The sequence below is a fragment of the Dermacentor variabilis genome, chromosome 2 (genome assembly GCF_050947875.1).
Source record: "Dermacentor variabilis isolate Ectoservices chromosome 2, ASM5094787v1, whole genome shotgun sequence".
Classification (NCBI taxonomy): domain Eukaryota; kingdom Metazoa; phylum Arthropoda; class Arachnida; order Ixodida; family Ixodidae; genus Dermacentor; species Dermacentor variabilis.
In genome coordinates, this window is record NC_134569.1 from 42,985,604 (window position 1) to 43,013,035 (window position 27,432).

The 27,432-nt window shown below is 43.3% G+C and overlaps 1 protein-coding gene across 2 annotated transcripts; it reads left to right on the forward strand.

The window, feature by feature from the left end:
- Positions 1 to 4: 4 nt before the first annotated feature.
- Positions 5 to 27,356, forward strand: LOC142571706 (26S proteasome regulatory subunit 8). 2 transcript variants are annotated; one of them, XM_075680246.1, is made up of 12 exons: positions 65 to 121; positions 390 to 410; positions 512 to 583; positions 645 to 714; positions 1,433 to 1,530; positions 5,982 to 6,107; positions 7,460 to 7,621; positions 10,645 to 10,808; positions 15,227 to 15,380; positions 20,722 to 20,820; positions 24,965 to 25,162; positions 27,191 to 27,356. In XM_075680246.1, the coding sequence occupies exons 1-12, from the start codon at positions 80 to 82 to the stop codon at positions 27,242 to 27,244; spliced, it is 1,260 nt and encodes a 419-aa protein (XP_075536361.1). In that variant the 5' UTR covers positions 65 to 79; the 3' UTR covers positions 27,245 to 27,356. The 2 variants fall into 2 exon arrangements, with proteins under 2 accessions (XP_075536362.1, XP_075536361.1); XM_075680247.1 differs by lacking the exon at positions 390 to 410 and having other exon boundaries at positions 5 to 121.
- Positions 27,357 to 27,432: the final 76 nt, after the last annotated feature.

A 27,432-nucleotide genomic window follows, 5' to 3' on the forward strand; every position in this document is an offset into this window, starting at 1 on the left:
CTGTAGCGGAACTTCCTGTGGTGCTCCTTGCGGTTTAGCTTTTTGTAGTTTTTTTTTGCCGTGTTTCCAGTAGTGAAACATGGCGGCTGCAGCTATTGTGGACGATTCGGCGCCCGTGAAAGTATGTATTAATTGCATGGTTGGTTTAAGCCCTGTTATTTCTTTGTGTCGTTGTAGCAGAGCTTTAGTGTGGGCTTATTCTTCATTCGTCTGCTTAGCGGCATTGTTCAAGAACCTTTAGTTTGATTACAAGTTTGTGCCAGTCATCGTCCGCTCTTTGCGGTAGTGTGTATCGCTGCATTGTGTGTTTTTTTAAATGTATAGCGCGTGTAGGACGCATCGTATACATTGCATGTAATGGATCGGCTAATGGTAAACAATATCTTCAGGCACGGATGCGTACGAAGAGGGTAAGTAAATAACATGAATGCTCATGTTACTGACCCCTCGGGCATGCGCTGCTTAAATCGATCGTTGTATTACACGTTTATACCGAGTGTGATCTTTCCAGATGGAGGTCGACGGAGTGTCGAAAGGAGACGGCCTTAAGCAGTACTACATAACTAAGATAGAAGAACTCCAGGTGACGCTCGTTTGGTTCATTTGTGAAGGGCGAAATCCGATGGGAACTTTTTGCATTTCAGCTCGTGGTCTCCGACAAGACACAAAATCTTAGGCGATTGCAAGCTCAGAGAAACGAACTCAATGCCAAAGGTACGTTCTTTTTGTGCCCTTTGTTTAAATGTAGCGCTGCTGTCACATTCATTTCTCGTCAGTGGCGAAAGGCTGTAATCGTCAGTCACTGCTCCCTGGCGCCACCTGTTTTGAAACGATTAGCTGTCATGCACCCATAGGCCGGCAAAATAGACTGATACTCACTCACTCTTTGGACTCGCTCACTCTTCGGCACTGACTGTCGTTCCTTTATATGCACGCTCATTCACCAGCTCGCGTTCGTGGCCACTTTGTCACACTTTTACCGGTACCCGCACCCACTCAGCAGAACTTACTCGCATACATATGCCCACTCACACACGCCAACAGTCTCTCACCCGAAGTCGCCGTCAGTGACTTTTGTTTGTACTCACTCGTCTTCATACTCAGGTCTACGCAAACCTATTGTCACCCATTAACGCCCTATCACACCTGTGAAATAAGTGTGGAGCGATCAGTGTATGCCGACCTATGCATACACCCTTATCCAAAGTTTTATCTTGACATGGCTGTTGCCAAAGCAATATTGTTGTGCATTATCCTTAGTAAGCTAGCGGCCAGCATTCATTGCATTGGCCTCATGTCAATTGCCTCTTTTATTCTTTTTTAATGGTTAATAGACTTAAGGTAGAGAGGAAGGTCCTAGCTTTCATTACTGTTCATTCCTACAGTTACTCTGCCATTTACACTGTCAGCATTTCTCTACATCTACTTGCAGTGAGGATGCTTCGGGAAGAGCTTCAGTTGCTTCAAGAACAAGGATCGTATGTTGGTGAAGTGGTAAAACCAATGGACAAAAAGAAAGTGCTTGTTAAGGTAAGCCCACAGAATTTTTTTTTTATATGGTGATTAGTTACAGGTGGCACATTTCTTTGTTATATGGTTAAGAAATATTATTTCCTTATAGGAGTCCATGTTTGTGCAACAGCATGTACAAAATAAAATTTCATCAGGCTGCACTCACCGGTAATTTCAGTGCAGTTTTATTCTCTTAGGTCTATAACAACCTGCAAATATTATCTGGATGCAACTGACTAAATCAGCATTAAGGACTTCTGCTCCTTGTTTGTCATGAACACCACATAGAAGTTTGTTTCACCATGTGTGCTTGTAGGTGACTTCCAGTGGCAATCACACATTGCTCAATGCTATGGTATTGGAAGTCACATGCGATGCTGCACTGCTGCATCTATGGATGTTCTACGAATAGCAAGTCTTCATTAATTTTGTATCACATGAAGCTTTTACACCCATCTCTTTTGTTCATTCGAGGTTTATTGAAGCCATTTACCCACCTTTCAATAAAGTGCATTCGTTCCAAAAAAGCAATTACTTTAGCAGTCATAATAGGGCTGGTATTGGTTTAGTTATATATTCCACTCTAGCAGAAACTTATACCTATGACATAGTTCTGCAAGATACTTGTAACTTGGTATCCACTTGACGAAAGTAGTTACAACTTGTCTCTTGTTTTTAAAAAAGAAAATGTTTAAATTTCTGTCTTATCTAACTGCCTTTGGCACATGTCAGAGATTAGCTAAACACTTTGTACTTTGGTGTCCCAATGAGTGCAGTTTTTAGAAGGGTTCATTTCATTTAACATATTACAAGGACTGTTGCCATATTGTGAAATCTGTCTGTAATGCTTTAGTTGGTTTCTGCTTAAGGCACTGAAAAGGTCAGATAACTTCAAATACTAGGTGTCTGTTTTCTACTTGACGATCTCTGCTGTCACCAAGAGTGAGTGAGCGAAAAGAATGAACAGCCTTTTTGACCATTAGTATAAATCAATGCCTGAATCCTTGTATTGAATGAATAGCAAGTTATCTCTCACATTACATATCTTGAAACATGGTCTAATAATAGCACCTGTGAAACATTAGGAACGAATAAGCTGTTTGCATGTTCAAGCCTCTTCGAAGCATACATGGTTATTTATTTTCAGAACAGAGATCAGAAATGGGCAGTCCTTTGGGTCAGTTGGCACATGCATGTGCCATCGAGACTAAATCAGGAATGTGTCTTATCTGCAGCAACCTAGCGAAAAGAGCAGACTTTGTGCTGCTTGTAATGGTTAAAGAACATGGTGCCACTGATATTATGTTGCAGTGAAGTGTATTTAGATTTAATCAGATGAAAGCACACAGGTACAAAATCCATAAATAGTACCACACAATACCCCACCGGCGAATGTCATATCTAAGCGAAATTTGTGTGCAATTGATTGTATTTTAGCTGAAGAAAGTCCGGTTCTTTGAGTGACTCAGTGTGCTCTATTATGTAATTTGTTCTGAGTTACATCCAGAATAGCTGGCATTAATATTGTCGTATTTTTGCTTTGGTTTTATGCCTGATCATGCACAGTTGACAATGTGAAGTGTTTGGAAACTACTCTAAAGAGTTATGAACGTTCAAAAAGCCAGCAGATCCATGCCCTGTGGGAATCGATGTTATGCGAAGCAGTGTGCAGGGAGCCTACCAAGTTAATGAAATGACCATCACACCAAGATGTAGGTGGCTGTTTCATGATCTACATGACACGCATGTCATGCCATTGATGTCATGACTTATCATTTATGTTCGCCATACACTCTTGTGATACTGCGTTAATTTTGGTGCATACCAAGTTAACGAAACGACCATGAGAGAACCAAGACGTAGGCGGCTGTTTCATGACCTACATGACACGTCATGATATTCATGGCATGACCAATCATTTATGTTCATCATACACGCTTGTCATACTATGGCAATTTCGGTACATACCAAGTTAACGAAACGACTATGAGAGCACTAAGACGTAGGTGGTTGTTTCATGATCTACATGACACACATGTCATGACATTCATCTCATGACCTATCAGTTGTGTTTGTCATGCACTCTTGCCATACTGTGCCAATTTTAGTGCATACCAAGTTCACGAAACGACTATGAGAGCACTAAGATGTAGGCAGTTGTTTTATGACCTACATGACGCGCATGTCATGATTCATCTCTTGACCTATCAGTTATGTTCATCATACACTCTTGTCATACTATGCCAATTTTGGTACCAAGACATAAGCGGCTGTTTCATGACCTACATGCTTGTCACTACATGCATGTCATGACCTATCATTTATGTTCATCATACACTCTTGCCATACTATGCCAATTGTGGTACATACCAAGTTAACGAAAAGACCATGAGAGCACCAAGACGTAGGCAGCTGTTTCATGGCCTACATGATGCACATGTCATAATAGTCATGTCATGACCGGTCATTTATGTTTGTCATACTATGCCAATTTTGGTACATACCAAGACGTAGGCGGCTGTTTCATGACCTACCTGGCATGCAGGTCATGACCTATCATTTATGTTTGTCATACACTCATGTCGTACTATGCTAATTTTGGTACATACAAAGTCGTAGGTGGCTGTTTCATGACCTACATGACACACGTCATGACCTATCATTTATGTTCGTCATACAATCTTGTCATGTTAATTTTGGTACAAACCAAGTTAATGAAACGACCATGAAAGCACAAAGACGTAGGCAGCTGTTTCATGACCTACATGACGCACATGTCATGACAGATTATTTATGTTCGTCATACACTTTTCTCATACTATGCCAATTTTGGTACATACCAAAAATGAAATGACCATGAGAGCACCAAGACGTAGGCGGCTAGATAGATAATGTCAAAGTGGCAAATGTTCGCCGAGACATGCTTCACATTTGATAGTGACTGGGCAATTCAAGCATTGAATTGAATAAGGCAATAATTCATAGGGTATTCGAAAGCTTCAAATATTCATGCAGCCCTGCAAGCCAATGGACAGTGGAGACAAGGAAAACATATTTTGCTGAAATTCTAAAAGAGGGTTAAATTTGCAACAAGCTTCGTATTCATAACATAAAGGAAAAATCAAATGAAAGTGGAAGGAAAGGCAGTTGCCACCAATGGGAGCCAAACTGACAACCTCTAAGGACTGGTGCTGTGCTTTTAAATGGTGGGAAGATTTGGAAAATTATGCAGCTTTCATAGTTGGTGTCTGTAAGCAGCTCATCTGTCATTTGTTTGATCATTGCCTCTGCTTAGTTCTAACTGCTTATGAGTAGTGCAACCTAACAAAAGCGTTAAAGCTTTCCAGTCTTTCTCAGCTGCTGCCATTACACAATATTGAATCACATTTTTACCTACGATTAAACTTATTTAATGTGAAAAACATACTAGTGTAATTAGCAGACTCGCCAAAGCCATAAATTGGCTTGTAGGGCAAATGAGAGGAATTTTCCATGCAGTATTCATAGCGCATTTGTGAATGTAGCTCAATGTGGACTTCTGGGCAGGAAACTACAAATATTCTTATTTTATTCATGCAAACAGCTGTTCTTGTGTTTGAATAATGCTGGTGTTATTATGTTAGTATTTGCTGTTTTGAAACATTTGATTTTATTACATGTTTTTCTCCATCTTGTTTATTGATTATTTTAGTACCTGCTAACAGCTGTAATGCCTTGGTGACAGGTCACTAATAGTAGTACATACAAGAGCATGAACATAGTAAAATATGAAAATCGAACACTGTTTCCAGCAATATTGCATGCTAAACTAAACATGCAAAGCATGAGTTTGTATAAGAAACTTAAAAAGATGTGCTTGCTCAACTAAGTTGCATCAAGCATCCTGTCAGCCAACTCTAGACAGTCAATTGAAAATATCCATGTCACATGAACTGGCATTGAACACCTGCGGCAGTAGTGTCATGGGGCAAGTTAGAGAAAGATTAGAGCAAAACACGTTGGAACACCTGCTGGTTTTCAGTGATCGAACCCAAAACTGCAATTATGCTAGTAACATGACAATCAATCAGCCCACGTGCCACCCGTCGCAAGAACTTTAGATCACGCATGAGTCGTCTGTCATGCAAAGAAAGCATACTTGAGTCAACAGGCTTGAGTAGTCACAGTATCGGCGTCGACAAATACATGTATATCTGTCATAGTAAGTGTGAATGAATTGATGCTGGATGGCTGCTGTTAGGTCACTTTGATGGGTACTAATAAAATTCAACACAGCAGAAGCAAACTCTAATCACAGTCTGACTAGTGCGCAGAAAAATGTTTTGAAACAATCCGGATGCCCGGCAAGGGCTGACAATATTGTGAAATAAATAAATACGTAACCTGGGTGTTTGAAAAAATTAGTCATTATGACAAGACTGCTTTTCTTGTTTGAGTGCTTAATATCTTTCTTGTATCTGTGTTTGCAGGTCCACCCGGAAGGCAAATTTGTGGTAGACATTGACAAAAACATTGACATTGCCAATGTGACCCCTAACAGCAGGGTAGCCCTGCGGAATGATAGTTACACACTTCACAAGATATTGCCAAACAAGGTTAGTGCAACGCTTGAGCACTTTAACAAAGGGGGGGCTTTTTGCGAGGATTTCCATTCGAGGAACCCGTAAGGGTTTCCTTTGTAGCAATTGCTACGAACGGGTGGACATCTGATTTTCCTTTTATTAGTTACTTCACTCCACCTTGTGTGTTTCCCCAGAACTAATACGTCAAGCTTGAGCACTTTATTCAAGCATTTCTTTGTTACTCTAAGTATAGAAATTTAGTTTGCTGCTGCTGTATTAATTAAAGCTTGCACAAATTGTTACAGTAGGGCAATCTACTTATAACATAATTCACAAAACCTAAAGATCTCATCATTATAGGCATTATTGGTGTATTCGGGCTGATGTTATACTTCTCAAGCCCATCACTATTACTGTTTATCCTTATAAAGGGTAAACTAGCTGTTTAGACCAAGATTACAGATATAGAGCACATTTTCAGCACTGTTTCATTTGTGAATTGCCGACACGATAATTGAAGTAAGTGTGAATTATTAGCAGTGTAAAAATTCAACATTACCCATGCCTTTGATGCTAAAGTTCTTTGTGTACTAAAGTAATGTAGGTATTCACTTTTAGTCAAAATGATACTGTAGTTGTAATGTACAGTAAACTTTTCTGGGCCTTATCGCTGTGTTATAATAATTAAAATTGTTCACTTTGTCTTCTGCTGTCTAGTGTGCTCATGACTATGGGTAATGTTGATTGTACTGGAAGTGGGCTACTTGAATGGAATTTTCACAAGGAACACAGTTACCAGTGTTATAAGTTGGTTCTTAAAACAGGGCAAGAGTATTTTTAGATGTTTTTAGATGTTTTGGACGAAACTTGTATACTTATGGGACATAGGCCATTATTGCTATGAAAATATGTATTGAACACAGTGAGCTTTGTCATTTCCTTACATACTTTGTAGATGGTTGTTTTTCAGGATGCATTGAATATGCATAGGTGTTGTTACTATGTGTGCTGGTTCATTGTGTTAACACAAGGGTGGTACGGAGTTTAAACAGCATTTTGAAAGGTGTGTAGTGTAGGCAGGCATAAAATCAGATTGAATGTCAGGGTGTCCTAACTCTGCCTTAATATGTAAAACCAGTGTTCACGCGTGCCGTTTAATGAAAACTTGCCTTACATATTTGCCCCTTTTTTATAGATATATGACCTCCGCCATCCAATGGTTGAGTTCATAGTCGATAACGACAGTGTGTCTTTGGTAAAAAGTGAAATGCTGCAATCATTATCATCATCATGACTACAGATTCCCCTCCTTGGAAGAAAGCTCGATCTGCCTGCCCTCAAGAGTGGGTTGCAGCAAGCTTAATGCATTTGTGACTTTCTTTCAGGTGGACCCACTGGTAAGCCTTATGATGGTAGAGAAGGTGCCTGATTCTACCTATGAAATGGTTGGAGGCCTTGACAAGCAAATCAAGGAGATAAAGGAGGTCATTGAGCTGCCTGTCAAGCACCCTGAGCTCTTTGAAGCATTGGGCATCGCACAGCCTAAGGTGAGCCTCTTACCCAATCTTTTCTGTTTTAGTGTCCTTCACATGCGGGACTGGCCTCTAGGCCCTAGAGGTGTGAGAATAATATGTTGGCACATTTAGCGAACACTGCTCATCAAATTGCGAGAAGCACCACATATCTGATTGCCATACGTTGTGGCAAGGTACCGTTGAGTGCATAACTTCTAGTGTAAAATGAGGCCATTTTGCTTATAAAGAGTTATAGCTGGTAAGTATATGTTTTGGCATTACCGTTGTATTGGAATACCGTGACTTCTTGAACACATTGGACTATTCTATGCCACTCTTATCTGCCATTCAAGGTTAGTTAATCCAATTGATGGCTTGGACTACTGACGAAGTGTGAAAAGCGCGAAAAAGAATAATGGTATTGGAAAAGGCATCATTACAATATCACAGCCATGAAGAATAAAGATGATTTTGGATATTAGGAAAAAAAAGGTAGCTCGGTGTCAAGCTGTACTGTTTCTCAGGTATCAATGTCATGCATTAGAGGCTCCCACAAAAAAAAAAAAGGAAAAAGAGAGAGAGAGAGAAAACCACTTTCATTTACCTCCCCACCAGCAACTCTCGCTACGTCCAGCAGTGTTCCTAGGCAGTGAGTGGCTCTTTGACAGTAAATTAGTCTTACCTTTTCTCAACGATGTAGGTGCACTACATGTTATACAGCCAAGAGATCCATAGCACAGCCTCTTATCAGAGGTTGCTGCTGTGACAGTCGTATTTAGAGCATGTGCTTCTCGGCTCTTGTGCTCAAGGGTCCAGGTGAGGCACAAGTGCTACTTGCATATTCTTACATATTTATGATCGCAACAAATATTTTATCCTCATAGCACACCTCATTTTCCATGTTTTTAGTACATAAATATTATATGCATTTACACAGTGACTGATCTTAGGCCCTTTTACGGCTGTGTTACAACCTTGACATCATGTACTACCGTCAACTTATTTCACCATATGTTTGATGCTCTTTGGCCAAAACTGGCCCTTGCACCAGTAAAACCCATTAGTCATCATGACAACATATTACAGTGAAACCTCGTTAAACCATAGTTGGCCGGAGCTCGGAAAAAGTATGTACTAAACTGTAGTACTGCTTAACTGAAAAAGCATGAGATCGCCCACTTACCTGTCGAAAACGGAACATGGAGAGAGTGCGATGAAAGGGGAAAGAAACATGCAGTATTTATTCACTTCGTTCGACAAAAGTCTTATTTTTCGTTTCATCAAAGATGATCTTTGATTGCCAATAGCTCTGCTTCTTCTGAATGCATTGAAGTACTTATCATAGCAAAGTATTTCTGAAATAGTCTGGTTTGACTTCAGATGCATTTCTCAGCTTCAATAAAGAGTGTTTCAGGGCCCACTTAAGGTACCTATTTTCTAAAGACAAAGATAGTTCACGTTAATTTTCTGGCCAAAATGGCTAAACAATGTGTTCTTATATCTGTTGATTGAGTTTGGTACAATTAACCATCATATTCCTTTAAGTAAACTTGAATCTTATGGCATTTCTGGGCCGCCTTTACAATTAAGTCGCAGCTACCTAATAGACCGACCATATATAGCCGAAGTTAATGGTGCCTTCTCCTCATCAAAAATTGTAAATACAGGCGTTCCTCAGGGATCAATACTTGGGCCACTTTTGTTTCTCATATTCATGAATGACTTGCCAGAAATGTTAACACATGTGCACTGCCTTCTTTATGCTGATGACACCACTATTTTTGCATCTGATAAAAATTTATTCGCATTGCAGGATAAACTTAACGCTGACCTAGCGAATGTTCATTCATGGTTTGTAAAAATCAAGCCAGCCATTAACCCATCTAAGACAACATTTATGGTATTCCATTCTTCAAAAACTTTGCACATTGACTCTATTGTAGTGTCTCTAAATAATAATGTATTTGCAAGATCCGCGTCTACTAATTTACTTGGTGTAGTTCTGGATGAAAACCCAAAGTTCCAGCGCCATATTCAATCGCTTATTCAAAAAATCTAATTTGGTATTCACATCATCATAAAAACTCGCTCTTTTTTCAGCAAACCATTCTCGTGTCTTTATATTATGCATACATACATAGTCATCTGTCATACTGCCTGTCATCTTAGGGTAATACATATGCCACACATCTTCATCAGCTAGAAGTCTTACAAAAGCAGGAATTACGATTAATTGCATTCCAATTGCATACATCTCCCTCTGCTCCCATATTCCATTCCCTAACTGTTTTACCTTTGCGCATGTTATTCAATCATAAGCTGTCACTGCTTATGTTTCGTCTTATAAATACCAAGTTTAATATTCCAGGTTTTACTCGCTTTAGCCTCATCAATTATAACAACACAAGATTTTCAGCACAGCTCAATCTTCTCCTTCCAAAAGCAAGAAGCAATTATGGGAAATTTACCGTTGCATTTTCAGGCATTTCTGTTTGAAATTCAATACCATCTGATATGAAGTCATCTGCATTATTATCATTCAAGCGTAGAACGAAGGAGCATTTCACGAACACTATCTGACACATAGTATAGTTTGACGAACCGAGAATTAAATAGATTTTGTTCTGCTTTACCATTATGCAATGCACTGTTCAAATTACCGAGTCACTGAATTTTGCCTATAATTGATACTTCTCCTCGTTAGTTTTACGTACCATCTATCCTCGTTTGAATTTCTGCGAGTTATGAGATTTCTTCAATGTTTTTTTCTGTCTTTTTAACTGTATGATTATACTTGTGATATATATAAGTTTTTCTCTCTTACTGTTTATTTCCGATGATGATGTAGAAATTGTATAATATATGACCTGACTCACTGTTTGCCACGATCCTATCCCCCTTTCGTATCTCGTTAGGAGGTCCCCCCGACAGTTGTTACTTCAGGACCTCCGAATGTGTACTTATACCCATCGTGTACTTGATTTCGTCAAAAATAAATATTGATTGATTCATAGAAAAAAAATTTAAAATGTGCTGTACTATTGTCATTCACCTAGGGTGTCCTGCTGTATGGACCTCCTGGCACTGGCAAGACGCTGCTAGCAAGAGCAGTCGCTCACCATACCGACTGCACTTTCATCCGTGTCTCTGGATCAGAGCTTGTACAGAAGTTTATTGGAGAGGGCTCACGGATGGTGCGCGAGCTCTTTGTCATGGCAAGGTCAGTTGCTTCCCTCTACTAAAGTTTGTGATGTTTAAAGTAGTTGTAGGGTGCATACTGCATTCCTGAAATTGGACCATTGTTGCGCGCCATAGTTCTTTGTGTTACGAGATGCAAACTGGGAGCTGCAGAAAGACCTGGCATTATCAGTAAGCATCATCACAACCCAGTAAACAATCTTTTCAAGCTCTGCTTGGGAGGCAAGCAGCATGAGAGGCAAGTTTCGAACAGCGGCTTACCAAAAAGGTTTTACATTGTTTAATTAACTCACTAGGAGTCCTGAATGAAATCACAAACCCAACTATGCCTTATTGATGCTAAAATATTATTTAGATCCTGTAAAGTACGTCCATAAAATCAAAATCCCTGTCCTATGCTATGATCAGGCAGTGTTGGTTTTCAATGCCATTATGAGATATAGACTCGGGGCAAGCTATAATATGTGTTCATCTGCCCCACTGGATGCTGGTATGTTTGTGCTGTTTCTGCAGCATTCTTTCGTTGAAATTTTATCTGTTGCCCTACTTCTTTGTCCCACTATGCAAGCAATGCAACTATGTGGGAAATTTTGGCTGTAAGGTACAGTGCTCAGCGATTCAAACATAAGAGTCAGAGTTCGTGACTGATGGGAGTTTTTTTTGTCACCAGTGGCCATTGGATATACCGAGTTGATTTATTTTTGTATCAGATGGAAGCGAGAGCCTTTGTGATCCATAAGGACTGCATTTGGCCTCCCCAGTAATTGCCCAGTGCTGACCGGTGATGTAGAAAGTACCAGCCGTCATGCGGCCCATGTATCATGTTTCAATCGCTAACAACTGTAGGTAACTGTGCAACATTAAATATAGCATTTGGTGCACTGTTGTCAATTATAAACTGCCTAGGCCCCTGCATGGTTTTACTGACTGTTTGCTCGTATTTCACGCTACCATGTTATGGTAGCTTACATTCACCAGTCACTCAGTATACCTGAAAAAAAAAAATGTATGAGTGCACATGTGGCTGGTCATTCATTGTTCTCCCTTGTGCGCTACAGTGTTGCTGTAAGGAGATGTATCATTCGCCTAAAGTTGCGTAGGTGACGTCAGTCACGTTTCTTGAGCTATGGGTGAGATGCTGGTCAGCATCTGCAACAAGCTAAAGTGATTGTATGGGTGAATTATTTCGCAAGATGCCACACTTTGGCTGTGCTAGATGACCGCGTGGGACTGCTACACCAGTACGTAAGATATTGCAGCATGCTATGCTTATTAGCTTGCTTCCCTCTCTTTCATGTAGTTTGCTCTGATGAAATCGGGAATGATGCAAGACTCTACAAAGAAATTGTAGTTGCTGCAGTCAAGGCCTTCTGGTCGCCACTTTTTTTTGCTTTGTGGTAGTCGACGGCGTATTCGTGCAGCAGTCATGGAAACATGCCATGATATTCCACTTATTGTGGGAAAAACAAAGCTTGTGTTTGCAGGGATTTTTGGTAGCAAACATACTATGTGTATGTCAGAACACCACAGCAAACTTGCTCAACATACTGTATTTACACGATTGTAAGTCGACACCCCCCCTATCGCATGACAGGAAAAAAAAAAGGAGAGCATACCCGAGGGCGCATTCGATAAAGAAAATTTATTAGTAGCTGACATGGTCACTGGACTACTCGTCTTCACTAGTGCTGCCATCGTCATCGTTGCTACGGTCGCACAGCGCGTCGTCGTCCAGCGAAATTTCACATTTGGCAAACGGCCGCACCACGACATCTTGTGGAACAGCAGCCCACACTGTATGCACCCAACCACACGCAGCCGTCAGGGAGGCTCTTTTGACAGGTCCGGTTGGCATAATTTCGTGGTTTTCTGCCGCCAGCCACCTGTGCTCACGGCAGAGCAGGTCCTTAAAAGGCGAAGATCTGAGCTTTTCATGGTCTGAGCGTTTCATGACCATGTCGCACTTAATTGGCAGGGACCGATCACGCATTTCAGCAACGTACGCCGCAAGCTTAGCCTACAGCTCCGGAAGGCGTCCAGACTTTGGCACGTGGGAAATTCCTCACTTGCCGTCGCAGGTGAAAATTTCGCTTCACTGCAGTCGCCATTCTCGCACCACCCGTTCAGAAACACAGAACTTGCGGCCCGCTGCGCAACGATTTGTTTCTTCGGCATAAAGGATGGCAGGTCTCTTGAGCGCTGTTGTGAACGTGTGCCGAATGATTAATGGGCCTGGAGCATTCATGACAACTAAGGAAGCATGGAAGTAGCACGTAGCCGGCAGTCAAGTTGAACGCGCCAATTTAATGCCTTTGGACAAACTATAGACAAAAACCCGTAAGCAGTGTACTCTTCCATGAGCTACTGATACTCCCAGCAAGTGCCGCCTTTCTGAGGATGCTGCCGGGAATGGAACAGCGGCGCTTCCATCAACTATCGGCGTCCCCCCATGAGTGTTGTGTGCACTGTAATATTTTCAAAAATGTTGAAGAACCCTTCCGAAAAGCGAACAAACACTCAGGATAGTGAAAAGCTATGGGTAGGGCCATAGAGCAAACATAAAGTTGTAACTACGTTGTAGCTCGCGTTGGTCTCGCTTTTTTGGCGGTGCCATGTTTTGGTTTCGATTGTAAGTCGGCCTCCCCCCCCCTCCCCCCCACTTCACATGTTCAAATTGTAAACAAAGTGGTCGACTTAAAAATCGTGTAAGTACAGTACCTCATGCAGCTGACAAACAGTTCCTGTGCATGTCGTGCACAGAAATCCTTTAGGATGGTTGTAGAAACTCAATGCTGTCTTGCATACACACAGGGTTGTTGACATTATGGAAAAAGGTATGCATACAGTCGAACCCGACTATATTGAAGCCGTTTACTTCGAATTATTCTGTATATCGAACAATCTCTGAACATGGTATAGTTATAATGAGTATATATAGCAAAAATTACGCTTACATCGAACAAAAATAGCAACGACTCCCGATATATTGAACGACAAGCGGCACAAAAGTGCCCCCAGAAGTTGGCTTTCTCTCGCGGTGGCAGGGAAACCCGACGGCACGTCTCTATCCAAACGCTCTCGCTACCGTGACCACGCTGCGTCGGGGGAGCCGTCGACACCCTCCTGCAAAAAATGATCCTGGCCTGCCCACAGCACTTGCTCAGACAGCCAATCAAAGGCTCTTGTACAAGATGGCGCAAGTGCGAGTTGTCTTGCTGCTTTTCTGGTTCATTGTGTTTGCACCTTGGGGGCCTTCTCCTGCAGTGTCGCCGTGATGAAGCGGCAGAATTTGCTTTATCGTCATGAAGCTTGAAATCATAAATCGGGTTGAATGCGGTGAGAGCTCGGATGACCCTGCAGCGTGCAAGATTCCGAAGAGCATTGCCAGCACAATTTTGAAGGATAAGGGAAAGATTAAGGCTTAAGCGGACAAACTCGCGACCCGGTGCCCGTGGTGCCCGACATGTACCCACTACCATGTACAAGTGGTTCATCTGAAATTGCTTCAGACGTGCTGGCTTCTGCGTGCCCGGTGATGACTGTAAACTCCGATGAGTGCGACGAAGCCGTTGCCGGTGTTGCCGAAGTTCGGAGCGAGCTGTCAGAATTTCCGGAAGCCGTTGATGAGTCAACAGTCGGTGAGTTTGTAAGTGCAGATGATGGTGTCGCGACCGGGGAGAGCCCGAAAACGAAGACAACATTACTGACGTCGTACCGCGCACAAGTAAAAGTGGGCACAATGAGGAAAGCAACGATGGTCCTTTGCCCACATCCTCCGAGGTGTTTGGTGCACTTGCAGTAGTCCGGTGTTTCATTGCGAATGTGGAAGGTTGCGGCCTCAGCTGCTTCGACTCTTTAGACAATGTGGAAAAGTGCGTGCGTCGCAGGCAGCGAAATTGGCTAAGCAGAAGAAAATATAGGACTATTTCATGCGAAACTAAATTAGTTTCATCAATAAAGTGATTTTATAAATGCTATGAACCTTTATGACGTCCAATTCTTTAGCAGGCTGATATTGAATTATATCCTATATCGAGCTGATAGGCGTTTTTTTGCAAGTTCAGTATAGCTGAGTTTGACTGTACTTCATATTTTGAATAACTGTTTTTGTGGAGTAATAAGATTCATCTGGCTTTCCCTCTTGCAACCTGTTCATGTGGGCTTGACTGTGCAACAGCTGCTATTTGTTGTTCAAACATGACTTTACTTTGGGCAGGTTTTTGAAATGGGATAAAGCAGCATATAAGCAATTTTTCTGTGAATTTACTCTTTTCTCAGCTTATTGAGCCTCTGCTTTTAGTGGTACCCTGTTGGCATATAACTCTATGAACTGTAGTTAGGCTGCACACTCGTTACTGTATAGCCTATCCATTCTGCCACCAGGTATGCCTTTATTTGGCTCTTCTGCATTGCTGTTAAGCGCTCATGTTAATTCTGCAGGGAGCATGCCCCATCTATCATCTTTATGGATGAAATTGACTCCATCGGATCGTCCCGTATCGATGCTGGCTCAGGCGGTGACAGCGAGGTGCAGAGGACCATGCTTGAGCTTTTAAATCAACTGGATGGCTTTGAGGCAACCAAGAACATCAAGGTATGAAATTATTTGTACGTGTTGCTCATTTCACATTTACTGAAAGCACCTTCAAGCTTCATAAAAGCATACAGTCGAGTCCAGTTACGACAAAAATGACTGTGCGCTAGAATAAATTAATTGAAGTGAAAATTTCGCTGTTGTGAAATTCACAAAGGTGTAGCCAACCTGAACTGGTAGACCACAGAAACCTTTATTTCCAAAATGCAAGCATTGTCGACTGCTTCCTTTTTCTCCCCAGGAGTGTCATGACGTGATTTTCACATCCGGCGAGTAGTTGCACGACAATGTTGTCATCGTGGACAGCACAAGTTTCCCACGACGACGAATGCATTCAGTACACGTGCTGCGGCTGGTGGATGCTACATATGCGGCACTTCGTCTTCATATGACTGCCTCTCGTTGTGGACACTTTTTGTAATGTCCTCATCACTCAGTTCCTCATAGGTGATCACATCAATGTCAGCATCAGTGAAATGTTCCAGCTTGACACTGAATGGCACATTTCGGACATCTTGAAGGGCCATCCAGGACGCCATTGCCTCTGCCAGTGGGTGCACTGCTTCATTCCAGCCGGCAGGATCCTCAGTGCAGTCGGTGTCTGGGTCTCTGTGCATGTGAAACATTCGACGATGACTGGACATCTGGTTGCAGCCCATGCAGTAAGCATCATCTGCAGTGCCATGTATAGGTCCAACTTTGTGTCTCGAGCGGTCTCCACATTCAATAGGAGACACTGCATCACTCGCGGGCAGTAGGCGCACTTCAGGCTTCTGATTACCGCTTTGTCAAGTGACTGGATTATAGAAGTGCAGTTGGGTGGAAAGGTGCTTAAACTCCACATTTGTGAGCTCCACATCCGGAATATGATGGGCAGAGCAATCGTCCAGCAGCACGCACACCCGCCAGCCCTGCCTCCTCATGTCACTGTCAAACGCTGTGAGTAATTTCAAGAAAATGGCCCGCGTTATCCAATGTCGGCTGTTGGCCAATATATTATGGAAAGGTACCTGTTGCATACCTGCCAACCCTCCCGATTCGCCCAGGAGACTCCCGATTTTTTACTGAACTTTCTGATTGTACGATCACTGTCTTATATCTCCCGAAAAGTTGTCTCTGTTCGTGCAATAATGGTTTTTTCGAAACTGGCACAGCAGAATATGCAGCCACATCGTAATCGTCAGCATCACCAACAACGGCTGCACTAGCGCCATAGGTATCATTGACTAAGCAACCGACTACGGTGCCTAGTAAGCCGACCAAAGTCAGAGCCAATGTAGCTCTTGTATTTCATGCATGCCTTCCTGCTGTTTGTGTGTATGATTAGTGTTGGCTAGGCCATGTGTGCGGTGCCCCATGTAAAAATTCAAGAAACGGTATTTGCACAAGTTCTTGCAATCTTACACTTCTGAATTTCTGTGCTTTTTGGCATCAAGAAAAGGAGAAGAAGTCGCCTTTGCCACCTCACGGTGGCAAAGGCGACTTCAAACTGCACGTTTCTACGGCGAAGCATCAAAGCTATGTTCGCACCGTTGAGCAGCAAGACAACATAGTGAACTTTCTTTGGAACAACTGTGACGACAGTGTCATACGTGTGGAGTGCCTGTTTGCAGGATTCCTCGCTGAACACAACCTACCCCCTTAGTGTCAGCGACCACGTTGGGCCTCTTCTACGGAAAATGTTTCCAAAATGCAACGAGGCAAAGCATTATGGATGTGGACACAACTCTGAAACACAACTCTGAAGAATGCGGAGGTGGCCAACTTGATATTTATTTCACAGGCATCGCTTTCGAGTCTTCATTTATTTATTCAGAGTTTCCCTCAGCTGCTGCCTTGAGATTCCAATGAATCTCCTGAAGATGCTTTAGATGCTCTCGAAGCTGAGTTTGCCACTCTACAGGCTTACAGTCTTCCAGAGTACATTCTGAATGAAGAAAGGTGGGATGTGCAATGGTCTATGGCTGGAAAAAATGAAAAACACTGATGGAAAACATGTTTCACCGAATTGCTAAGGTGATGCTGGATTTATTCGTGATACCGCATAGCTACGCAGTGTCTGAGAGTATTTTTAGCACGGCGCAAAAAAATCGGATGGAATTCCGCTCATCGATTGGCAACATAACCCTCCAACACCTGCTGCTACTGAAGGGCCGTCAGTCTGGACCACGTTTTGAGCAAAGCTACTCCGACGAATTTTTGAAGTGAGCGATGTCTGCTGCTGCAAGGTCCCTGCAAAAGGACTCCCCGAACACTGCCTGAAAGTTTGAACGAACCCCTCTCTTCCCCCCCGTTGGTGCGAACAAAAAGACTCGCGATTTTTGAGCTCGCCAGGTTGGCAGGTATGTTATTGCCTTTGATACAACGGCGCCTTGCACTCTTCCCGATAACTAGTGGTGGGCACTTGTTGTCCACATTAGCACACAGCAGCATGGTCACGTGCTCTTCTGTGGGTTTGCCACCGTGGCAATAACATTCCATCTCGAGGGTTCTCAGCGGCAGCATCTCAAAAAAGGCCCGTCTTGTCAGTGTTGTAGATGTCACACGACGTAGTCCTTCAACAACGATAACACATTTGTTGACATCCAAACGGATGCACTGCCCGTGTCTGCCGATGCCGACTTGCCACAAAGCGTCTTGTTGACAATATCATGGCATGCCTTGAATCTGCTGAGCCAGCTGGTGCTTGCCTTTAAGTCATCGATGCCCAGTAGGCAAGCGTAATTTAAGGCCTTCTGCTGCATAGTGTTTCTACTGGTTGGCATTTTCTTTTGCCCTCAAACCATAAAGCTTGTGTACACAGCATTGTCAAGCTTTTCATGCGCTGATGGCATCAGCTTCTTCCGGATTTGCTGATGTGCCCAATGCAAGTGCTTTCTCTGTTGCTTCTTCAGAGTTGAGAATGGTGGACAGCGAACTGGGAGAAGTTTCAAACTTTCCGTAATGTCACCTTTCTTCTGTCCACTTGTGACTTTGGCCAGGATGCTTTATCCTCCAAGGATGCAAGCGTCAGCTTTCTCCATGGTGACACCATTTTGAAAAGCATCCTAAAACACAAGAAGGCTTCTCTGAGCAAACCAAACAGAGCCACACGTGCACAACACGAACCGCACAATTGCACTAATGCCAGCTGTGCACCAACAACACTGAGATGCAGCATGTACTGACAAGGCAGCTGAGCTTTGGTTTCGGATTGTCTGCAGCTGTGCGCCATCACCATTGAGCAATGGTGGCCCCTATGCTAGGCCATCAGCGGCAGTTTCTGGTGGTGCCAACACATGGTTTAAACTTTGTAGACGTTTATTTGCGTGGCAAAATGCACCAAAATGTTTGAAATTGTGTTTCCTGCATGGTAAATTAAATTTTCGAGCCTGGAATTGCTTTGTCAAATTTTGTTGAAGCAGAATGGCACAAGAAAAAGTGTTTGTTGTGGTGAAAATATTTATACATTGACTCCTATGGACTGCTGACGGGGAACCGAGAATTATACATTGTATCGGAAATTTTGTTCAAGCGGCGTTCGTTGTAGCGGGGTTCAGTTTCTAACTCGCACTGTACAATCCTTCAAATGCACAAGCTATTTAGGTGTATACACATGCCTTGTAGTTGCTCCTGCCTCCATTGCAGGGTTTGTACACCTCCTTAAGTGCTTGAAAACCCCGAGTTTGGAAAGAGAGAATCAGGGGCTCTTAAAGCTTCTTGAAAATAAATGCACTCTTTCATTTCCTTAAACTGGAGTTGGGAGGTGGCTTCTGAACATTCAAGACACGTTGGCGGGCTAGTTGGTCAGACTCCATGGTAGAGTGTATAAGCGTGACTGAACGAGGACGTAGAAAGGAGCTTGTCTGTGTATCTGTTTCTTTCTATGTCCTCGTTCAGTCGCGCTTATACACTCTACCGTGAACATTCAAAGTAACAGCCTCCGCATTGACACTGTGCCTTGGGCACTCTCTCAGGAAATTGTCTCGAATATTGTCTTGTCAGAGCTTCGGTAAGCAGTTGCAGTTTGGCATGTCTGCCGTTGCCCTCCTTGATGCTAGACAGAGCCAAATCACGTGAATAAGCCGTACCACGATATTTCTTGTTTTGCTAGTTGGTTCACATTGCAGCCATATTGAATGTTTTTTATGCCTGGGTTCTATAAATGCCTGGACAAATGTAAGTTTCAGCCATTTGGCTGTAATGAGATAAATCTCATTCAGTGAAGCTGGACACTATTAACCCTTATCAACCGAAAAGTGTGATGTGCCTCAAGGCAGTTGGCATTGTTACAATGGGAAAGTTGACTTTGAAAAGTCGCCTGAAGAGCTTGAAGCATGTGTTCAGTGACTGCTTAGCCGTAAAGAATTGCAGTTAAGAAGAAATTTGAATATATTTTGTGTGTATGACTGAAGTTTGTTTCAATCTTGAATTTGGCTTCAGCAACCTGTAAATTGAATTGCCCTTGAATTTTGCGTCAGATGTTCTGTATGAACCCTGCCAGTATATTTGCTTTCAGTTGCCATTTCTTATTGTGCCTTGACAACTTGCAAATTTTGATGTGGTGCCTTTTTTGCGATTGCTGGTGTCATTTGTATGCTCCCTAGACATTGCTTAAGCCCTTTTATGTACAAATTTGTGTGAATACTAAAATTTGGGCCATGGTAAAATTTTATACAGATTTGGTTAAACTTTAAAACCTGCTTTGTCAACCTGCCTGCTTAAATTCGAGCATGCTGCTTGTTGTACTGAACCAAGAAAAGTTTTTTGCTCTTCACTTGTGTGCTTGAAAAAACAAGGACTTACTTTCATTTGAGTTTTGTTCACATAGCAGTTACGTTTTTGCACATCCACCAATAAGCAAGTAATCATGACCGAATAAAGTTTACATGCAGCAGATGGAAAGTACCACTTCGTGTTGCAGTGCTTATTGTAGCACAGTTTTCTGTGCTTTTTCACTCTATTGCATGCATAGTCAGAGAATGACATATAGTGGCACTACACAGATCACCTACAGTGATGCAATCAGCATCGAAAAGTTCGGGCTGTTAGTGATCAGATGGTAGAGTATGTGCAAGACAATGCTGTGATTTCCAGCAACATTTGTTTCTTTGGAGTTTGGAAAGTTGTTGGTATTTCATGCATTTTGCCTTTACAGTTCTATTCACCTCCTCTACCTCTGTGTCTTGAATAAAATTCATAAGCTGTGTACTGATTTACTACTTCACCTACGTAATGCATAACCTTCTCTATAATGCATGCTTAAAATTTTTCTTGTTTGTTAAAAGAGCAGATCTGGGGATAGGTTACTTATGTTTCAGTGTGCCTTACAATAGTTTCTCTGCCGTGTTCTGCTTATCAGGTAATCATGGCGACCAATCGTATCGACATCCTTGACCCCGCACTGCTGAGACCAGGCAGGATTGACCGAAAGATTGAGTTCCCCCCACCAAATGAAGAGGTATGGTTCTCGTGACAAGCATGTAATTTTATCAGTGAGCTTGCTAGTGTTTGGATCGCACCGCTGGCGCGATCGGTTGGGAACTCGGCGCTGACGCCCGTGGTTGTACCTGGGTCGCAAGCCCCAAGGGTAGCGTTGGCCTGGCGGCCTGGGGTACAACTGGAAGCATCCGAAGGTCCCGGCAAAGCCTGAGTCGACTGGTAACAACGAAACAACTTGTTTATTTTAACATCGCAAAGAGTTGGCGGTCAGGTTTGACCGAAGTAGAGAGACGGGAGAGCACTTCACTCAACAGAAGAAATCGGAGCCCTCCTTTTGGCGTCCGGGGGCAGCTGTTTTTATACTCTCGCAGTTGAGGGCAAGAAGGAACCCCTCAAAAGACGAGCACGTGAATGTACAATGGGCTAATGGTGACGCACACTGTCGTAGCGCTGCCGTAGCACCATGTCGAGCACGATCTCGTAGCACCCTGTCGTAGCGCTGCCGTAGCACCATGTCGAGCACGATCTCGTAGCACCCTGTCGTAGCGCTGCCGGTCGGGCACAATGACTGTAATGAGAGGATGATCCCTGCTTTCGCATCGCCTGGTTCGGGCACAATGACTGGAATGAGAGGGTGATCCTTTGCGGTCGCATCGCCGCAGTCGCGCCTGGAAACACCTGCCGATGAGCGTTGCGGCGACGATGATCGGGCCAAAATGTCTGCCGCCTCGCCGCAGTCGCGCCGGCAAAACCACGTGTCGCAGGCGAAACGCAACACTAGTTAACATGCGGATGTGTACACTAGTTTCTGTTAAGTGCTTGGATATGTTTTATTTTAATCAAGCTAAGCCTTGCTCTTTATCCTCCAGTTTATGTGGCAGACAAGAGGTGGAAAAACTAGAAGAAAAAAATACTGCCGAAGCCGTGTTTATGTTTTGCTCAGGGAAATTTAGCAAGCATGACCTTTGTTGGCTTCATGAGCTGGATGGCCTGATCATACGGCTGCAGGTTCTGTTTGCTCTTGCATCTAGTAACCTGCACATTTCATGATGGTCGACTGTTAAAGCAAGCCTGTTGTTCATGCTCTAGGCACTGACAACTGTGACTGTTCCCGCAACTGTACAGGTGCGTAGAGAGCTCTCACCTCTGCAGTGTGGACACTGCAGAAGTGAGAGCTGTCCAAGTTGTTGCCAAGGAAACATTGCCTGCTCACCATTGGCCACTTGTGTTGCTTGGTCCTGATAATATAGTGCACTTACATAGCTGCAACAATGTTTCAGTGAAATTGGTCTCTCGATTGTCTATGTTATACCATATAAATGGCAGTAACTGTGCAGTACACAGGCACAGCTGTTGCTGGCACCTACAGTTAGTGCACTTGCAGCACTTGTAAAGAATGCGATAATTTCATGAAAAGTGGTCGTTACAGTCTATGCCTGTTTTTTTATTTTTTACTCCTTAGAGACTGCGAAAACGTCCAGGGTGTCTACCAATTGGGAAAACCGGGAATTCTCAGGGATTTTGAATAGTCTGGAAATACTCGGAAAACTCTGGGAATTTGTGCTTCTATCAGTGAAAATTAGCTGTCATTTTATTGAAAGGGAATGAAAGCCGCCCTAATGCTGGCCCTAGTAAAAGAGAGGAATCGTAATGAATTCTTTGACGCCGTGTTGTCGGCTGGAGGAGTTTTCAGGACACGAACGACTGATTTTCAGGACACGAAATTTTTGGGACGCGCTTGATAATGCAGATGGCTTCGCGGCAACACCACGTATCCCATAGATTCAATGTATAAATGTCTGAAATTTCGGATGCAAGAACGTTTTGCAGCGCCCACAGGTCCGAAACGGCATTACTCAAAGCCAGCACCGCCATTTTGATTATTTTGCCGCCTCGAACTGGTGCTCTTGCGAACGGATCTGCTCGCAGCCGTAGCCACCAGTGTGGCAATGCAAGGCCTAGCTGCTTCGATATTCACAATTAAAGTTCTTGCCATTCGGTGCCGTGTTCTTCATTGAAAGGATTCGCCGCTGTCAGCAATGGCACCGACTCCTCTGTAATCCTCGCGATTGGCTTTGAAGCTCAGAAAGCACGGCACATTGCATAATGCCGGTTCCCGAAAGGCAGCTCAGCACAGCAAATTTACGCGGTGAAGCATATGGGAAGTATTGCAGTGAAGCTTAACAAGCGTGGGAAGGGGCAATTATCGTGGGACACAATACATATTCTCTAATTATACACGCGTGCACCCGCCGTCTCCTGTCACAGTACGAGCACCGATTTGACTATGGCAGGCCTTCATAGCTTTTTCAGACGTGCCTGTGGCAGTTTCAGCCTTTAAGGGCAATAAAAGACGCATTAATTTTTTCGGACTGCCCATTTTTGGGAAATTTTAGTTGCCGCCTAGGGAGTCTGAAAAATCGGATGTTGACTGTACAACTGACCAAAAGGATGCTTCAGATGGTCTGTGGGGAGAACGCATGGCGGTACAAGACCGAGAACAGAAAGGAATGTCGCATCGAGGAGTGATCGGGAAAGGAACTGTGCCGTCTCTTCTTTGAAGGAGCTTGATCTCAAAAAAGAAAGTGTTGGCTGACGCAAATGTGCAGGTGACCCTCATCCAAACCAAAATAAACTATTAAAAGCAGCGAAGCACAAAACTGAGGCATTGTGCGTTTACTGAGAGTATGTCAGGATAGTTGAGGTTGACTTTCCAGCTGGTGAGAGAATCTCACTTGTGACAAAGTTCAGGCCTAATACCAATGAGCTTGCTATCAGTTGATAGAAACAGCTTATTTTTGAAAATATTTGCTGCTGTACGTATCTCTTTCGTATTTTAAAATGTTTGATCGATTTGCAATGGGTTTTACCATTCTTTTTTCGAAGATAATCACCGTGCATTTTACTTACCCCTCCCTTCAGTTTTCTATTTTGAATAAAATAAACATTACTCCTTACTATTCAAACTGGATTAAGTTTTTTATTTTTTAACATGTCTACTAAAGAGTGACAGCATCGGGTGACATAGTGTAAGCCCGTCCTGACAAACAAAGTTCTTCTGACTCAGGGAATTTGAAAATGCGAACTTGGTAGACACTCTGATGAACGTTCGGGGGGGAAAAAAAACGAATGTATGCTTCCAACTGCCCTGAAGGGCTCACATTACCACAGCCATGTCCTAAATAGCTTATGGACCTACCACTACATTTATTAGGCATCTTGTTACTCATACTGTGACAGGAGATGGCATGTGAGTGCATGTATAATTAATGAAAACATTTTATATCCTGTGACAGTAGCCTCTTTGCACGCTCGGTATGCTTCACCGCACTACATTGCATATGCTTGACGACGTAACATCGCTGTATTGCGGCGAGGCTGACTTTTGAGAACTGGCATTATGCAACGCTTTAGAACCTTGCCGTGCTTTCCGCGTTTCGACTCCATCGGCAAGGATGACGAAAGTGGAGTTAGTGCCGTTGCCGACAGCGGTGAATCATTTAAATGAAAACATGGCATCGAAGCAGCATTGAAGCATCGAAACAACACAAAACGTCTACTATGGCTACCAGCAGATTGAGATACAAGAGAGCTGTTTCAGGGCTACAATATAATCAAAATGGCAGCGGCGTTGGCTTCAATGAATGCAGTTTTTGTTCTGTGGCAACAGCACAAGGTCCGAAAAATAGGAAAGCGAAGCGTTTCAGCGTTATCAGGCATGTCCGAAAAATGGGGCGTCCCAAAAGTCTGCTGTTCTGTATAGCACTAATATCACCTTTAAAAAGCTGTACAAAGCAATAATAATGTATGCAGCTGGGCATGGCAAGTGAGAAAGCTTATTACGTGAATTAAGTAATGATTGGCTGTTTTAGCACTGCCTGGGCCTGTATGTTCCTACGAACAAATTCTTTGCACCGTTCCTCATTGGCTTGGACATAACTTGGATGTTGTTGTGTTGCCATTATTGCTGGGATTGGCCACTTTGTATGTGGTACAGTAGCATCTGAGCTGATAAGGAACGGTAAAAAAGTTCCTTTAATAATTTTTTCAGGAAGCTCCCATGTTTCTCATAGTGTTTGTGTTGTCTTGAAACATTAAACGGCATCAGTTGGAATCATAGGTGCTCCTTGTGATGCAGCACTTTGCAATGGTTCTTACTGCAGGCGCGTCTAGACATTCTGCGCATCCATTCACGCAAAATGAACCTGACAAGAGGCATAAACCTGCGCAAGATCGCTGAAATGATGCCTGGTGCCTCTGGAGCTGAGGTCAAAGGTGTTTGCACTGAGGCAGGCATGTATGCCTTGCGGGAACGACGTGTCCATGTCACTCAAGAGGATTTCGAAATGGCTGTTGCTAAGGTGAGTTTCCCTTTCTGAGTACTAATCCAACCCTTGAAATGCACCTAAAAAATGTAGAAAATGTGAATATATATGTCTGCGAAAGATGAATCCCTAAATATTAAGAACTGCACCTAAACATTCAATTTCACTTGTACATGTAGTTTATGCAAGTGGTTAGAACTTAAAGAAATGTGCAGAAATGATGCAGTGCCCTAAAAGTAGGTGGCCTTCTTTGCCATTTGCCACATTCGGAGTTCATCGAGTGTAAATTCTTTACATAGAATATTTATTGCTGTGGGTGGTAGGATATTCAGCAAACACTTGTAGTGGGAAGTAATAGATAGGCTAATTTTGAAGCATGTGGTAGGTCAGGCGACGATGTCACTAATGGGTGGTGGCATGCATCCGATTGTTGAGCTCAGAGAAAGAGAATGTCTCCCTCAGGGGCACTCTTTTATGCATTTTTGCTTACGTGAGAGGGCTGTCCTGCTTGCTGGGAAATGAATATTTTCTCCCTTTTCTGCAAATCTGGGGGGTAAGTGCGCGTCAGTGTCATGGAAGCTGCGAGGAAACTGGGGAAGGAGCATGGTGTACCTTCACCGTATGAGTCGTGGTGCTTCCCACAGTGTGTGTGCAGCAAACCACCACATTTTTCTGCCCGAAATATTTTCGACCCCCAACACCTGAGGTAGATATCCTCGGTGTGCTAATGTTGATTGGCGACACTTGTGCATCTTTTCACTCTTATACAAAGTCTTATTGGAGTGGCTGGCTTGCTGACAATGGCTAATCATTGTACATCAAAAATAATATTGTTGCGTGTCGAAAGACACAGACAGAAGAGGCTATTTACAGGCTATTTACACTGGAACTAGGCAGTCAGGCCGACACTTGCTCGCGCCAAGCGCACCGACCAACTTCGTCGTTCTCGCAGCGGCTCGTTTCTTGAGCATCGCTCGATGATATTGTAATACTAACTCCCAGGCGGCAAAAGCACCGTCATGGTGCTGTTAAATATCCAAGGCACGTGGAGAGTTATAGGGTTTGAGTCGGGCGACGTGGACAATGTCACTGGTTGTCACAGCAGAGGACGTAGTGGGCGTGGCTAGAACGATTTCATAGGTGACATCAGTCACTTTGCGGAGCACGCGATATGGACCTGTGTAACAAGAAAGGAGTTTTTCACATAGGCCAACTTTACGCGAAGGTGACCAAAGCAACACGAGGCTGCCGGGCGTTCTCGCGGCGGCTCGTTTCTTGAGCATCGCTCGATGATATCGTAATAATATTATTCATCTAAAATGTTTCATTATTGCACATGTCCCCATAATTAAAGGATGGAACACTTGTCAAAGGGTCTGTTATCTGCCCGAGTGACAGTGCAATGCAAGTTCGCTTAATCAACTTGCCTGCATTCCCTGTGTCAGTCCTTGTTGCTCTGGCTTGTTTAATTGATATGCCTGTGAGGTAGTGCAAGATAGAATTTATTGACAGGAATGACAGAGGTCGACCTGAAGTAGTGCACTCTAGTCTACTACTCAGCACTGTGGAAGAGGGAAGGGGAGTGAAAGTACTGGGATGGGTGATGATGATAAGAGAAGTGGTGAGTGCTTATGTATATCAGACAGTGGCCCTACTAGAGCTGCTCGTCTAGCTTGGTGTCCTGCAGAAACTTCAACAGTGCTCTAGTTGCCCACATTGAAGTTGCAGTGTCAGGCCACGGGCCGAGGATAGTGTCCTCCAACAGTGGTTGCCTGCCAACGCTGGCTAGGGGTCTTTCCAATGTCCTTCACTCCAGCATATATGCTGGGTATTTGCACAATATGTGTTCTAGCATTTCAGGCATCTGGCAGTGTTTACAGTTGGGGCTGTTCGACTGGTTGATGAGGTGTGAAAGCAATGCCCAGCTGAATCCCGTGCAGCAATGACGTTTTTTGAAGTAGTTTAACTCTATACAGCCCACTGTCAGGATACAATTCGCTGCCATGGGGGTTATCTTCTTATCAGCAGAAATGAGTAATATATGATTTTGTTTCTCATCTTCAGGTGATGCAGAAAGATGCTGAGAAGAACATGTCCATCAAGAAACTCTGGAAGTAAGGAGGTGAAGGTGTACATATAAACGAAAGGGGCTCACTGCCTTCACTTATCTGTTGGAGGCACTGCCGGTGTGAACTGTTGATTAGAAAATTAAAGATGTGTGCTTCCTGTATACCTCGCGTCTCCTTGTTGAATCTGCAAGTTAAATTTTCCGTTGTTTACCTTTGGTTAGTTTTCTGCATTTTAGG

What these genes read in the sequence shown, in the direction of transcription:
- LOC142571706 (XM_075680246.1), top strand. Translation starts at nt 80, where the DNA reads ATGGCGGCTGCAGCTATTGTGGACGATTCGGCGCCCGTGAAA. An exon ending in CACGGATGCGTACGAAGAGG is followed by an intron (nt 411 to 511) that starts GTAAGTAAATAA and finishes TGATCTTTCCAG; the next exon opens with ATGGAGGTCGACGGAGTGTC. An exon ending in CTAAGATAGAAGAACTCCAG is followed by an intron (nt 584 to 644) that starts GTGACGCTCGTT and finishes TTTGCATTTCAG; the next exon opens with CTCGTGGTCTCCGACAAGAC.